At 36.8% G+C, this 14971-nt stretch overlaps 2 protein-coding genes across 2 annotated transcripts in view; one reads left to right on the top strand and one right to left on the bottom strand.

The window, feature by feature from the left end:
- Window positions 1-6389, bottom strand: part of slc9a8 (solute carrier family 9 member 8) — a 67140-nt gene extending 60751 nt beyond the window's left edge. The window contains 2 exon segments of the mRNA XM_048177531.1: window positions 5267-5445; window positions 6040-6389. Of these exon segments, the coding sequence (XP_048033488.1) occupies window positions 5267-5445; window positions 6040-6233 (373 nt within the window). The 5' untranslated portion in view covers window positions 6234-6389.
- Window positions 6390-7239: 850 nt separating this feature from the next.
- b4galt5 (UDP-Gal:betaGlcNAc beta 1,4- galactosyltransferase, polypeptide 5) overlaps window positions 7240-14971 on the top strand; it is a 30960-nt gene continuing 23228 nt past the window's right edge. The window contains exon 1 of the mRNA XM_048177609.1: window positions 7240-7599. Coding sequence (XP_048033566.1) covers window positions 7494-7599 — 106 coding nt within the window. The 5' untranslated portion in view covers window positions 7240-7493. The remainder of the gene's footprint in view (window positions 7600-14971) is intronic.

The following is a 14971-nucleotide window of genomic DNA, read 5'->3' as shown; positions in this document are numbered from 1 at the left end:
GTGTTGGCAGTGTGTGTACACAACCACCCTATAATGATAAAAATCCAACCACTCCTTTTTCCCCATAAATTATAAGCAGTGTCTCAGAACAAGGCGTTTCCAGATCCCTGGCAATGTGATGTCACAAAAGCCACAGGTCCCGCCCACGAATGTTGACAGATACTGCCATTTTAACATAGAAACACCCTAAGCGAGTTCACAGCGAGTTGTACACAGTCCGCCATTGCTGCACTGACGAGAATGTCTCCCTAGCGTTTTAGGTGTTCTGTAGCTGGATGGATTAATCCACATAGCTCTCTCCATTTACTCCTGAAATCTGAGCCGCTGAACACGAGGTGGATTAATTTTGTTTTCCAAGAAAATGCTCCCTCAATTCTAACGAAATTTGTTTATGTCTGCGTGAATCATTTCACACCGAACTGCTTTGTGAACGAATATCAATACAAAGGGACAATACAAAACAGAGGTTGTGCTAAAATGTGCTACTCAAGGATATATAAGTATAAACTGTTCGTGATCCAGCTTAAGCTGTAATTACAGTCTCCAGAGTGATACTGGATACAGCAGTAATGAAGGTGAGAGCACTTTATTACAGTTCATCTGAGTGGATTTACGGAAATAAAGTGTACCAGTTTATTAAGCGCCACCCAAAAAGGCATAAGGTCTTTATATGTTTGTTTACTGTTAGTTGTAATGAGTGTTTCTGAGTACTTCGCTGTGTATGTTGATGATAATGCAAAGGAAAGAGAGAGAGTTTATGGATAATATAGATTAAACCTCCAGTGTCACATTATGAAGATATTATGAACAAATTCAAGGTTTGAAGACCAACATGAGACCTCGTCTTACACTGAGCTGAACAGTATGTAAGACTACACTCAGGAGGAGTTATCCGGAACATAAACACAAATACAGCACACCGAACACAAACATTAACACTTGACATCACAGGGAGACGCATCACTGCAGAGGGCCAATCCCAAAACATCAACATGTAACTTGAAACCTGTGAGCTTTTAAATGACACAGAAAAAACATATGAGGAGTTTCACTGTGACATCATTGATTCAGTGGTGTCAGATACACAAAACCAGGTGTAACCCTTAGCAACAGAGGAGGAAATACTGTCTGATGACTCACCAACCATCCCATTTCTTATATATGGAAAGCTTTATATATATACACAAAGCAAAGGGAAAAAGCTGAATTTTCAGCATCATTACTCCAGTTTTCAGTCACATTTCCTTCAGAAATCATCATAATATGCTGATTTGCTGCTCAAGAAACATTTCTGATTATCATCAATGTGGAAAACAGTTGTGCTGCTTCAGATTTTATGTGGCTGAGAACTGTGATATATTTTTTCAGGATTTTTTTTTTTTTTTTTTTTTGATGATGATGATGATGATGATGAATAGAGTGTTCAAAAGAACAGCATTTATTTTATAAACTTTAGAACAGTAGCATTTATATTTGATAAAATTTTTAATACACTGTTAAGAAATTAAAGGGGTGATGAACTGAGAAATCAAGTTTCCTTGAGCTTTTGACATATAAGAGGTCTTCATACTTTAAGAATATCCTGTAAGTTTTAGAGCTGAAAACTTCCTTCACAGTTCAATAAAATATTTAATTGACACCAGACCCAGCAAACGACAGGATTTACAAAGTGGGGATCTATGACGTCAAAGGGCACCAAGCACAGTCTCTGCAGAAGAAGATCAACGCCTACTTCAGCACTGCCTGTTTAGCCCCGCCCACCGAATTGCGCATAAGTAACATATGTGGTGCTAAACCAGTTCGAGCTACCAAGCAATAAACATAGCATTGAGGATTACAAAATATTGTGCAGTGCCTGGACTCGATAGTAATGCAACAACATGTAAGTAACTGTGTCAATTCGAATGCCTATCTGATATGTAATGATTCATGTACAGTCAGATGTTCTTTGTCTGTGTCAGTAAATCAAACCAGTGACTAAACGTTCAATTTAACCTTGTTTCTCTTAGTAGGATGAAAATAATTATATAATGGTGATTAAATTATATAAAGAAAGAGTATAGAGAGAGTAAAAGAGAGAGTAATACTTGTCTATTTCATATGCAAAGATGTCAGCCAATCACAGCAGTGGGCGTTTACACTGAATTCTCACAGCAGACACGCCCCTTAAAACAGAGCGTTCAAACCAGAGGGCTAAAATCAGGGTAGGAAAAATGCCTTTTATTTATAAATTATGACAATTTTGGATGTAAAATCATATTAACATTATAAGTGCACCCCAGGAAACATTATAAAACAATAAACCAACGCAGTTCATGACCCCTTTAAGTAAACTGTTAAGAATTTTTTTTTTTATTATTATTGACATATTCCCATCAGCCAGACTCAATGACAAATGGGTGGCCTGGGGCCAGTTGCATAAACATAGCCATTATATTAAGACCTAGATCTAGTATGACCCACTAGCAGTTAGTCAAGGAGCAGTCAATCTTACTTTTTAGTATCAAATTAGGATATGTTTTATGTAACTGACTTAAAAAAGTTATGAACAGTCTCAAAGAAAAAAAAGGAAAAAACGATGACTAACTTGTAAGACTATTCTTAGTGGTTTATGCAACCGGCCCCTGGTCTGATAACTGCACAAGGAGGAAGCACTATACTTAACCGGTCATAAAATCTAAAACCTTCTACTTCACCATATAATGACACCCTTATCTCGAGGTTACTGTAGTCAGCCGGATCTGGTCTGTATCCAGAGTAGATGGTGGACCTACACCTAAAGACGACCACAGCGCAACCCTAAATGTCAGCGTAGACCATGTCAACTAGACGAGCCCTAGAGACGGATCTCATGCAAAGATGCCTTAAGCAAAGACCACAAGAACCAAACAAGCCCTCTGCTCAGACCCTAGGGCCAGCTTAAACTTCTCCTCCCTCCATATGCCGGCGTGATGTACCCTGATCTTCAAGCAGAAGGAACTGGATGAAATACTGATACTGACTGAATAATATCAATCTCCAATTTTACCTGCCATGCAGCCAGGAATTAAACCACACCATGTTGGTTCGTTTGGCCAGAGGAGAGCTGGCCCCCTTGACTGAGCCTGGTTTCTCCCAAGATTTTTTCTCCATGCTGTCACCTGATGGTGTTTGGGTTCCTTGCCACTGTCACCTCTGGTTTGCTTAGTTGGGGACTGCACTGATACTATTGGATGAGAACTGAACTGATGATGACATCACTGTCATCATCAGAACTGCTTTATAGATGAATTAACCTTATACTACAGAGCTGCTGAATGCTGCTGAGAGCTCTGAATGATCTGATTGGTTGACCAACGTTCTAAGGTGTGCGATTATTTTCAGGGAAACACACGGCTAAAGTAGTTCTAAGCAGGTTTCGACCGCATTGCAGTTCCATATCACTGCCAAATGATTTCAGTTATTTTAATAGGTCCTACAGCCTACAACTGCAAAAAGAAACAAGGACACTGACCAAGCAAATACATATAGTAAATGACAGAATGAAAATGACAAATTATTGTCATGGTTTTAGCCACAAAATATGTTTTATTGTGTCCCTCTCTCCGGCTCTCTCGCTCTCTTTCAAACGTACACACGTACTGTATAGTAAGGACACACACTCGCACAGAAACGTTTTGTCAGCGCTGTTCTGATGAATGAATCAGTAAAATAGTTTAACAACTTAAAAGCTACATGATATTTCTCACCAAGCAAGGTAATAACTGTCTGGTTCTTGAGGTAGATAAACTTATAGTTTCGCTATTAGTAGAGACACTGCTGCTGTGAGAGATGCACAGACTCAGGTAGGCTAATTCACATGTCCTTATTCTCTTGAGTGTCTTGAGGTGTGGTAACCATAGTATAAGCGGAATAACTGACTCTGGGCTGTTGAATTCTTAGAAAACAATGCACACCCAAGGTGTAACGCATTACATTAAGAATCCAACGGCTCATCATCAAATATTCCTTATTTGATTATCTTTACACAGTTATTGAACAGAACTGAATCAACATTGAATTGATTTCAACTGAACAATGACACTATTGTCTTTTTAGAGCCGCTTTACAGCAGAATTTAATTCCGTTTGCATCACTGAATCAATTATTTTCCCATTATCACTGTAAAGCTGCTTTGAAACAATCTTTATTGTTTAAAGTGCTATATAAATAAAGGTGACTTGACATTGAGCATTGTGTGCTTTCAGCTTTGTTGCAACAGTTTGGGTAGTACCCTTTTCTATCCCAGCATGACAATACCCTTGTATAGACACACTTTACTGGGTCTGGTGGACTTGACCACCCTGCCTGAAGCCCAGACCTCAACCCCACCACACACTTTTGGAATGAACTGGAATGCCAACTGCAAGCCAGACCCCATCGGCCAACATAAATGCCTGAATCACTGATGCTCCTGTGTCTGAACGGAAGCAAATCTCCAGCGCTGGGTAGTAACTGATTACATGTACAGAAATGTAGTACATGTAATTAGATTATATTAAGTTTTAAAATTCTCATAATTAGATTACAGTTACTCTTTATGGATTACATACATATTCATACAATGGTAGTAAATTATTAATAATTTATTATTTTATAAGATTTGATTGCATTTCACCCATTCAATTTCACACAGACAGCAGTGAGTATTGAACGCACACACATTGAGCAGTGGGTAGCCATTTCTGCTGCGGTGCCCGGGGAGCGAATGGGAGTTCGGTGCCTTGCTCAAGGGCACCTCAATTGTGGGTAATGAGAGTGGAAGAGAGCACTGGTCATTCACTCACCCCACAAAAATTTCCTGCCGGTACTGAGACTCAAACTCGTGACCTTCGAGTTTCTGAATCTCTAACCATTTGGCCACAACTGCCACAACTTATTCATTTTAATTTTTATGATTTAATTAATCATTCAAAACATTATCTAAAATGATCAAAATCTGCAAATCTCTGCATTCATGTTCCAGCTAGCCAAAAATGTTATGTTATATGTATCATCTTCCACACTGTGTGAAAACCTCAAAAAGTTGACCATCTCGCATTGGAGGAATTAGTGTTTCTTTTAAGCTTTTAACTGTCTCACACACACTGTCCATCAATGATGAACAATAAGGAAATGCAGCTACACCCTGGAGAACTGATATGCTTTGGATACTGTTCTGATATAGTTAAGTTATTAAAAGAAAAGAAACATGCATCATTCTCACATTGAGATCATTTCTGCTTTTAAAACAACTGGTGCTACCCACCAATGACCAGCAGGCTGAAGAAAATGGTCATCCCGCTGGACTGCTCCTCTTCCTGGGCTTTGACCCCCGTCTGCACTGGCAGGATGGGCTCATTTTTAGGAGGCTCAGGGGTTGTGGGCTTGGGCACAGGTGTGGTGCTTTGAACAGTGTCATTGCTGGAGCTTTCTGTGTCATTTAACCTGTCAGAGGAATATATTTTATATTATTTTACATAATATATTATTAAAAATGTTTACTTTATAATCACTTTTCAGATTTAATGTACATATTATTAATGAAACTTTAAAATATGAAGATATATCTCAATGACAAAAAGTGGCCTAATTTACACCATGGAAATATATTATTCAAAGATTATCTATCTATATTATCTATCTAGAATCTAGATAGATAGATATTTTCTAAATGCTCATACAAAACTATCTAACTAATCCACATATAACTAATTAACTAGATTATTAAGTAACAGACGATTAAGTCAATTAAGTAATTCGTACACCATGACAGTAGGTAGATGTATACTGTGGCAGTATCGTGGTATAGTGATCGTATCAGGTTGTAATACTATGGTACTTTGACATATACACCATAATACTGGTTACTATATTCATGTTCAACATCAGATACTATGTCATATTTTGTTCTTACATAGTAATGCTTAACATATGTTACTGAATATTTGCCACTGTACGCTACACACAGCTGTCAATCAACCACTCACTCTTTCTTCTGTTAAACAGCGAGCAAACCGATTATATGTGATAAAATAATACCTGATCAGCTGTTCTGCGTGTCCATCAGTAGTTTTCTGATCCAGTAAATCACTGTCAGCTTTATTATTCGCAGGTTCTTCACTGTGTGTCTGATCATCTGCCGCAGCAAACCGCCCGAGATCAGCCGTCAATATCATTAATAACACACTGATTACAGCAGTTCGATTACTGACACTCATCGTGCTTATAAACATAAATAATCATTAGACGTAAGGAAAAATCGCAAAATTAAACTCATGTCGCCACAATCCATGTTTCGCAGAGTAAATATATCGTCATCATTATATACCCGGAAGTTCTGGGAAATGTAGTTTTAATTTGTAGTTTTACCCTCCGGATATTTTCAAGCATAAATAATGGCATAAAAACGTATATATGCGTGTTTATATTCACATAGTCTATATATTATACTATCCACAAAATGTATGAGTTATTGTTGTATGGAAAAAACAATTGTATTTTAAAAAAAACTGAGCTGCTGGAGCTCACACACTGCAGCGATGGGTGCTGGGAGTTATAGTTCATAAAAGGGGGCGTGTCTACAATGCGCATTTCTGTGATGCATCAGCTTTGTATGAAAGGTTTCATGCCATTAGTGTTTATATTTACGATCAACCTGATCGTGATTTACTGTGTGTGTGTGTGTGTGTGTGTGTGTGTGTGTGTGTGTGTGTGTGTGTGTGTGTGTGTGTGTGTGTGTGTGTGTTTGTGTATCCTAACTATATAAACTGGATCTCACACACTTCAGTTTGCAGTACTGATATATATTAATAGGCTACATTGTTCTGTTTTATTCTATTCCATTTTATTTTATGTTCTTTTTAAGCTCTGTTCTATTCTATTTGCGGTGTCGATGTTCATCAGGACAGATGGATCGCTCTTGTGACTTTTTTTTTTTTTTTTTTAGCTATTCTCATACTATAAATAATATCCAAATGCATTAATGGGTCCATTATATCGCACGGCATTAAATTAGCCCTCGGCGATCAATACGCGCATTTATAGCCTACTGTAACCTACCTGTCTGTCGGTTTTACAGCCTTTGATGAAAGTGGACCATGAGTGCAGCGTTTCCGTTACGTAATCATGTAAAGTCATGCATAGTAATTTTCACACACTCCCTCCTTTGCCGACGGTCCCTTTTATTGCCCTGATATGTGCGTAACGCAAGTCCAATGCGCTTCCATTCATTAGCAGCGCGCAGGAGGGTGTGTGTGAGAGTGAGTGAGTGTGTGTGTGTGCGCGCGCTGTCCCTGACCAATACATAGGCTACAGATACACGGGATGGAGATGATGAGACTCTGCTAGGACGAGTGAACCTTCTAGATTGGATAAATTTCGGGATCGGACCTGAATCAGCGTGTTTGCGCTAGGACTCTCCATCTGGGTCTATTAACGGGACATATCTGCCTATATAGCCTACATATAGAAGAATATCTCCGTCTCTCTATATAATGCCGACACATATAAGATTTCGGAGAAGGTCATTTCTCGGGCTTTTATTTCTCTTCTCGCTCTCCACTTCTGCACTGTACTTCATCTATTCAGCTCCTGGAATAGGTAAGGTGACATTTAGTTTTATAAGATTGAATAACATCTATTCTGAATACATATGGTGATGTGGGTGACATCTGGTGCATGATTATTTAGGCTGGTCTGTGTTTTTATATAGTCAGATTTATCAACTGATAGGCTAATGATCATACGATAGAAACGATTTTTCAATTAGGGATTGAATAGCCTAATTGTTTTCGTTTTTAATTTATTGTGAAGAATTGGCTATTATGTAGGCTAATATAGGCTATTAGCGATCGGTTATTTGTGTTTGGTTATTTGCACATTCTGTCAAGACTTCCCATCAAATCATGCCGTTTACTGTGGTAACTGGTAAGCATGATGATCTCCATTTAGAGAACATACATAGCAAAAAATAAGACCCGTCTGGTTGAATTTGCGCTTTTATCTTTTTTGGACCGTTGAACTTTGTTTATAGATTGTGCTCGAGTAAAATTATGAATTGTGCTAATGTTGTATAGCCTATTCGTCCTTTCCGGGTACGTTCGCTTGGATGGGCACGCCACACAGTTTTTGGTAAGTCCCGCCCCCAAGACGCGCCTTCCCGGTAGCGGAATTACAGTCCTATGACTACATGCTTCGATAATGAATATTTAATTAGGACATGCTTACGTTGCTTTATTAACTTCTGCTGGAGGAAGAACTGAATCGTAAATTTTAATAGCCTACTACAAGCCGTAGCAGAATTTGTGAATGTCGATTCGCGAGTAATTCTTAAATAGCCTAATGCAGTAGGCTACCAAACATTCACAATAGGCTACACAAACATTATTACGTCATTTAATGCTTAAAATACTATTTAATATAGCTATACATTAGCATAAATTATAAAACTGTATTTTATATGTATAATATTTTATGCAAATTAAAACTGTATAAAGCCATATGACTTAATCTATTCATGTAAAGAGGTGTATATATTAGGTTAAAATTAATTAATTAATTAATGAAAAGGCCTAAAAATGAGTGAGAGTATAAAACAATTCTTAGTAGCCTACTGAACATTGAGACAAAATTGGAGACATTGCAAAGCTGTGTTTTGTGTCACAACAGATCATGTGAATATAGAACAACTTCAGACAGGAGCCCGGTGTGCTCAAGTGTGTTATTACTATGCTCCAAACTGTGAGCTTTTTAATTTCAATATGGAAAAAGTTGAAAAAAAAAAAAAAGTTTTTTTTGTTTGTTTATTTGTTTTGAACCAAGAATTTTCCAACATTACTTTGTCATTTCTTCTCTCTAGCCTTGTTCTGACTTTTTCAGCTTATTATGTAAATTTGCTTAATTATTAATGAAGTCACTTTAGAAACAATTTTAGCTCCCTTTCTGCCATGGGAATTTCCTCTCATAGTAGAAGAACAAGGACAAGTAATTCTGGTATTTTAATAATGAATGAAAAGTGCAGAAACTGCATTTGACTTGGACTGCACCTCTGAGAGAATGAAACAGGAATGCCCTCTTCTGGAAGGGAAAAACAGGAAATGTCAAGCCCCTAGTGTGTTTCTGTTGATTGTGGGGCATTTTTTTTTTTTTTTGGCTTTGGCACTAGATGATATAAAAAGATAGCTCTTCTTTGGAAACCAGTGATTTTGGGTTATCTTCACCCAGAAAATAAAGCTTAGGAATTTGTCAACAAAATTCTTTTAAAAGTATTAGCGCTAAATTATTAGTTTTTGTGTTCTTGTAGATCGGATATATTTACTGTGATGGAAAACTATTCTTAGAGGCATGCTGTAGTTTTTCAAAACTGAAAATTATTTACTCTCCTTCAAGTCATTCCAAACCTATAAGACTTCCTTTAGTCTTCAGAACACAAATGAATATATTTTTAATATTCTCTCATCATCATCTCATCAACGTACATACATATAAAATATGGTCAACGGAAGCAAAACCGTAATTCTGAGACTCAAAATCAAAGCTCATTGATTCTTGCGGAAACTTAAACATGATTGTGTGATGTTAGAAAACACCTGACTGGTTCTCACACATCAAAAAAGCATGCTTGAGCTTCAGTTTACCATATTTGAGTGAACTAAACTTTTAATTGCTTCACTTGCTAATACAAATTTGAGTGAGTAAAACAGATTTGAATGCGCTATAGACTTTAGTAAGATTCCTCGTCAACAGAAATACAAATATCTGCTAAGTTGCAGGTGTTTTTTGCATCAACATACTTCTAAGCCTTTTCAAACCTACAAAAAAAAAACACAAAGATAATCCAAACAAGAAGCCACTGGCAGTAATCCAAACATGAAGACATAGACAATAATCCAACCAGGGAAACAAGAAACATAACAGCTTTACAACTGAAGAGTAAAGACAACGACTGACAAACAAGGACTGAGGGGCTGTTTACACCATTTTCTACTAAAAACTGAACACTTTTTATGCGTTTTGGCCAGTCATTTACATGATAGCGGTGTTTTGGGGGCCTGAAAATTATATCTCGTTATAATCCCCATGTAAACAACGAAAACGTGGATCTGTGAAAACAGTGACCACATGCACATGCGTAATACGTGTTTAGTGTATAGGCATACACATTTGGCACAAGCGCTATGTAAAAAGACTGTATGTGCGCAGACACATAGTCTTTCTTTACAAAGTGACATTGTCAACTACTGACCTGGCATGCATAATACTGTGTTTTTAGTTTTCGCAGATCCATGTGAACGGGGATCGATTTGACAGCGTTATCATCTATACAAAGAAAAAACTTTTCATGTTTTTTTGCATCGTTGTCGTGTAAACTTAACCTGAAACAAGGGTATAAATACACTGGCTAAGGAGGCTAACCAGGAACAGGTGAAGGTGATTAGTCATCATGGAAACTATCAAGGGAAACTATGGAGACACTGGCTGCATCCAAAATAGCATAGCTACTCTCTTGCAAAGGTACATATTTTGAACAAGTAATACTTGTTCACGACTGCTAAAAAAGTATGTTCTCTATACAGTAGTATGAATATGTGCAGTATGAATGTAATCTGGAGGTACATTCTCCATGTTTTTCAAAACTGAAAATTATTTACTCTCCTTCAAGTTATTCCAAACCTATAAGACTTCCTTTAGTCTTCAGAACACAAATGAATATATTTTTAATATTCTCTCATCATCATCTCATCAACGTACATACATAGAGCACTCAAATATGGTCAACGGAAGCAAAACCGTAATTCTGATACGCAAAATCAAAGCTCATTGATTCTTGCGGAAACTTAAACATGATTGTGTGATGTTAGAAAACACCTGACTGGTTCTCACGCATCAAAAAAGCATGCTTGAGCTTCCGTTTACCATATTTGATGTGCTGTAAATATGTGTGCGGATCAATTTTTATATGCGGATAAAAAACTATATGTAACTTTGCAACTATGTCAACTAACCCTCATTACAGTATTAGTAAACTGTTTGGTTAGGGTTAACAGATATTAAGCAGACAGTCTACTAATACTCTAATGAGAGTTAGTTGACATGTATTTGCAAAGTTACATATAGTTAGTAGAATGTCTAAAGATTCTGGAGGTACTACATTCTCCATGTTGTCAATGTCATTGTTGTCATTGAACTACCAGTGTCAGTTGCGTTTCTTCACTGCCATTCACAAATCTTCTCCCGTGGCCTCGTGGGATAGTAAAGTGTCCATCGTATGCACACTTCACCAGAAGTAGTAGTGCATCTGGGTACTTTTTGCCTACTCTTATATGAGTACTGTGAAGTCGGACATACTTTTTTGTCTCATACTGAAGAATGTAATTTCGGATACAGCTGAAGACAAACAGGAACAAACCACAGGAAGAGAGCACAGGCACAGCAAGACAAAGGAATATCAAAATAAAATTTCTGAAACATAAATAACAGGAGAATCATGACAGTCACCTTGGCTTATTAACAAAGGGGTTGGTTACCCTCTTAGGTCAGTTCTTAGGTCATTTCTAATTTGCTGACAGTCTCAAAGGATAACTGTTTTCAAATACTATACCTTTATTTCACTGCATGCAGACTGATGTCCTTGGCCATGTAAAATTAAAGAAAAATTTTCTTCTGAATATTGACATATATGCGAGTGTTGCAGGGCAGGGATTTAAGTGGACTAAATGAGTCCTGCATACAGTATACATCACCAGAGAGAATTCTGTTGTTTTCATCTGAAGATACAATTATGACATTTTTTTTTTTTAAATTATGAGGTAATTATAAGATATTGTTCACAATAAGATCTATAAAATGCATTTAAGAAAAAGATAGGATGGGGTGAATTTTTGTTTCATGTTGATATCATTACATTTTGAAAAGGACAATGCCCAGAATTCAGTGGATCAGGAATTAGATACAATTGACCTCAATTTGTCTAAATGCATACAATAAAGTGCTGTGTATCTCTCTATATTTGTCTCAATGAGAAATGCAGTGGAGATACATGTCTTGTGTCCCCATGGAAACAACCCCCTGAGGGGTATTTAATGCTTGTCAAGGGAGTTAAGTTCGTAGGTCACCGAAACCTTCAGTAAACCACTTACTGCTCATTTCACACATGCCGCAGCTCGTGGGAGGGATTGGAGGCCACAGATGTGTCTGATTGCTGCAGTTTATTGAATTAAACCTAGAGAAAATCCTAGAGCACAGATCCTATTTATAGACGTGGACCCCATGGAAACTCAGGTGCCTACGTCGTCCTCTGAGGAAGCCAGTGACTGCCAGATGGAAGACAAAAGAGGAAGAGAAATCGTCTTTCTGCAGGACTGCCTTTATTCCAATGCTGAATGTCCAGTCAAGCTGCAGAAAGGGTCAGATCTGGGGACTGGAGAAACAATGGAATACATCTGACATAATCCTGATGTTCATGAAATCATTGTTGAAATTGTTGAGCAGTGTCTATAATCCATGACTACAGGATTAGATCCAATGACTCCCATGAGATGATGCTCCTATATGAGATTATGCTGACATGTTCCTGAATCAACATTATTGTTGGTCCTGGAAAAACTTTCCCAATAACCAGATCAGATTTTAGGGTCAGGGTAAGTCTCTGGACTGGGTTGGATTTTATCCATAACTGTTTTTACACTTCATTTTGTTTGAGGTTGTTTGAGAGAAGTGTTGCTGATCTATCAACACATTCCTCCCAACATATCCCTTAAAAGGAATTTGTTTAATTTTCTTTCTTATTGTACTTACCAAAACTAATTGTGTGGAGAAGTTAATTTAAGTTAATTGAACAAACTTATTGTTTAACTAAACAATTTTAACTACTTGAGTGCAGTTTCATTCATCATTATATGCAATGTATACTGCACAATAAGTAGAGACTGCTGTCAGTACTGGCATTAGTATAGTTATTACTCACTGAGTGAAGCAACTCAACTTACACAATAACTATAGCTGCTCGCACATATACATATACACATACACACAGCTGCTCACAGCCTAACCACAAGAGCCAATCTTCAGCATAACATTCAAAGGCATTACAGAAACTCTTTGAATTGTCCAAGATAACTGAACATTAAACACTAACATGTCTTTCCTTTACTCAAAAACACATACAATAACACCTAATGCAGTTCAAAAGCATGCTGGGAACTACAGATCCACTGCCTGGTTAGTTATGTCAACAAAAATGATTAATGTAGTCCCAATGCAAATTGATTATCTTCAGTTTTAAATATATTAGTGGATTGAACAAAATGAAATTATAGTTATAGTGATAAAATGTTGCTTTAGCTCATTTTAATTAATTAAACTGCAAAGTAAATTACAGTAATAACATTACAGTTACCAACCATAAAATAGCTTGTTACAACATTATTTTTGTTGCCTCAACCCATACTGATTTGAAATCCAACAATTCAATCATTTAATCATTCATTGTTGTAATCCCCATGACTCGCTTTTGAACGTGACTCCGCCATTGCAGAAAGCTAGCTTGGAATATAGAAAAAAAAGGCTTACATTCATTGGCTGGAAATATTGCCAATACTTTGATTTTGTTGTGAGAAAAGATGACAAGAACACAATACTTTACTCTGGGAAATCCTTTTGATCCCACAGTACACATTAACCCACCTATTATCAAAAATAATTTTAGTAAACAAAATAAAACATTTTCTTATGACCTTATGTTAATTCTTTTGACAACATACATCATTAAATATAATCGTATCTGAGTAACAGGTGAATTATAGCTACAATTAGCATCAAGCTACACATGGCAATTTATGAGACTGATGCTATGGTTTTACTCAAAACTCACTGTAAACCACAGTTGAGTGTTTGTAATAACTTCCATTTGCAATGCATTGTGGATTTTGGTCACATGATGAGGCAGAAATGTAGCATTTTAGAATAAGCTAATCGCTACACCTGCTTAGCATTTCTTATGTAAACATCCTTTATTCTTATAAAAATAGCTGAATAGCGCACATGAAAATAACATACAAATCATATGCTGCCATAATTGTGTGTTTATTAGCTGCGTAGAAATTTTTCTCTGGGTTTATATGTACGGAACACAACACGGAAAGTTTAGATGAAGTTTGTCATCGGATGAGAAGGGCGGGTTATGAACACGTGATTGACCTTTTTCACATTTCCGGGTTTCTCAGAAGTGGAAGTCATCATAGTTGAGTAAACTTCTATAGTGGTGAATAAGAGATTACATTAAATATTTGTGTTCTCATTTGCACAAATAGCAAAAGAAAAACTCCATTATAGTGTTTTCACAACTTTCAAAAAGAGGAAAAAATAGAAAGAGATTGATAACGGCATTCAGAAGAGAGAGATGTCCATTTTTTCATCACTCCTAAAGCTGCTGTATTAGAAACTAGTTAATTAGTAGTTAATTTTTTTGTAGTTTGATGCAAAGGTATTATAATATAAAGTATAGTGTTATAAATGTACTTTACACGTCATCACAGTCTGTTTAAAGGGTCCATATGAGTGACATATGAGCAGCGAATGATCACTGAGACAGCACTATAAGACACTAATATGCTTACCAGATCGCATAATTCAGTGTAAAATTAATAGTCTAATTAATATTCTGTCTAAAGAAATACAAACTAAACATGTATACCATAATATTCACAAAGTCGCACATTAAAGTCATAATTTTGAGGAGAAATATGCAATTACCAATTTTGTAGGGTGTAACGGAAAAGTAATATAAAGAGCAGTGTAACAGACTACTGTTGACAGGGAGTAATAAAGTAATAATATTACTCTTGAAAGGAGTAACGAGTAATAAATTACACTTTTTGAGTAACGAGCCTAACACTGATGGTGACCTTCTGTCAGTTTGTAGAAAACCAGGTTGAAGGTGATTCATCAATCCACATTTGTGTGTTCCACTGCA

This window comes from Megalobrama amblycephala, linkage group LG24, assembly GCF_018812025.1.
Source record: "Megalobrama amblycephala isolate DHTTF-2021 linkage group LG24, ASM1881202v1, whole genome shotgun sequence".
Lineage (NCBI taxonomy): Eukaryota > Metazoa > Chordata > Actinopteri > Cypriniformes > Xenocyprididae > Megalobrama > Megalobrama amblycephala.
Note: the sequence above shows the minus strand (reverse complement) of the source record. Positions and strands in the feature narration are given on the sequence as shown.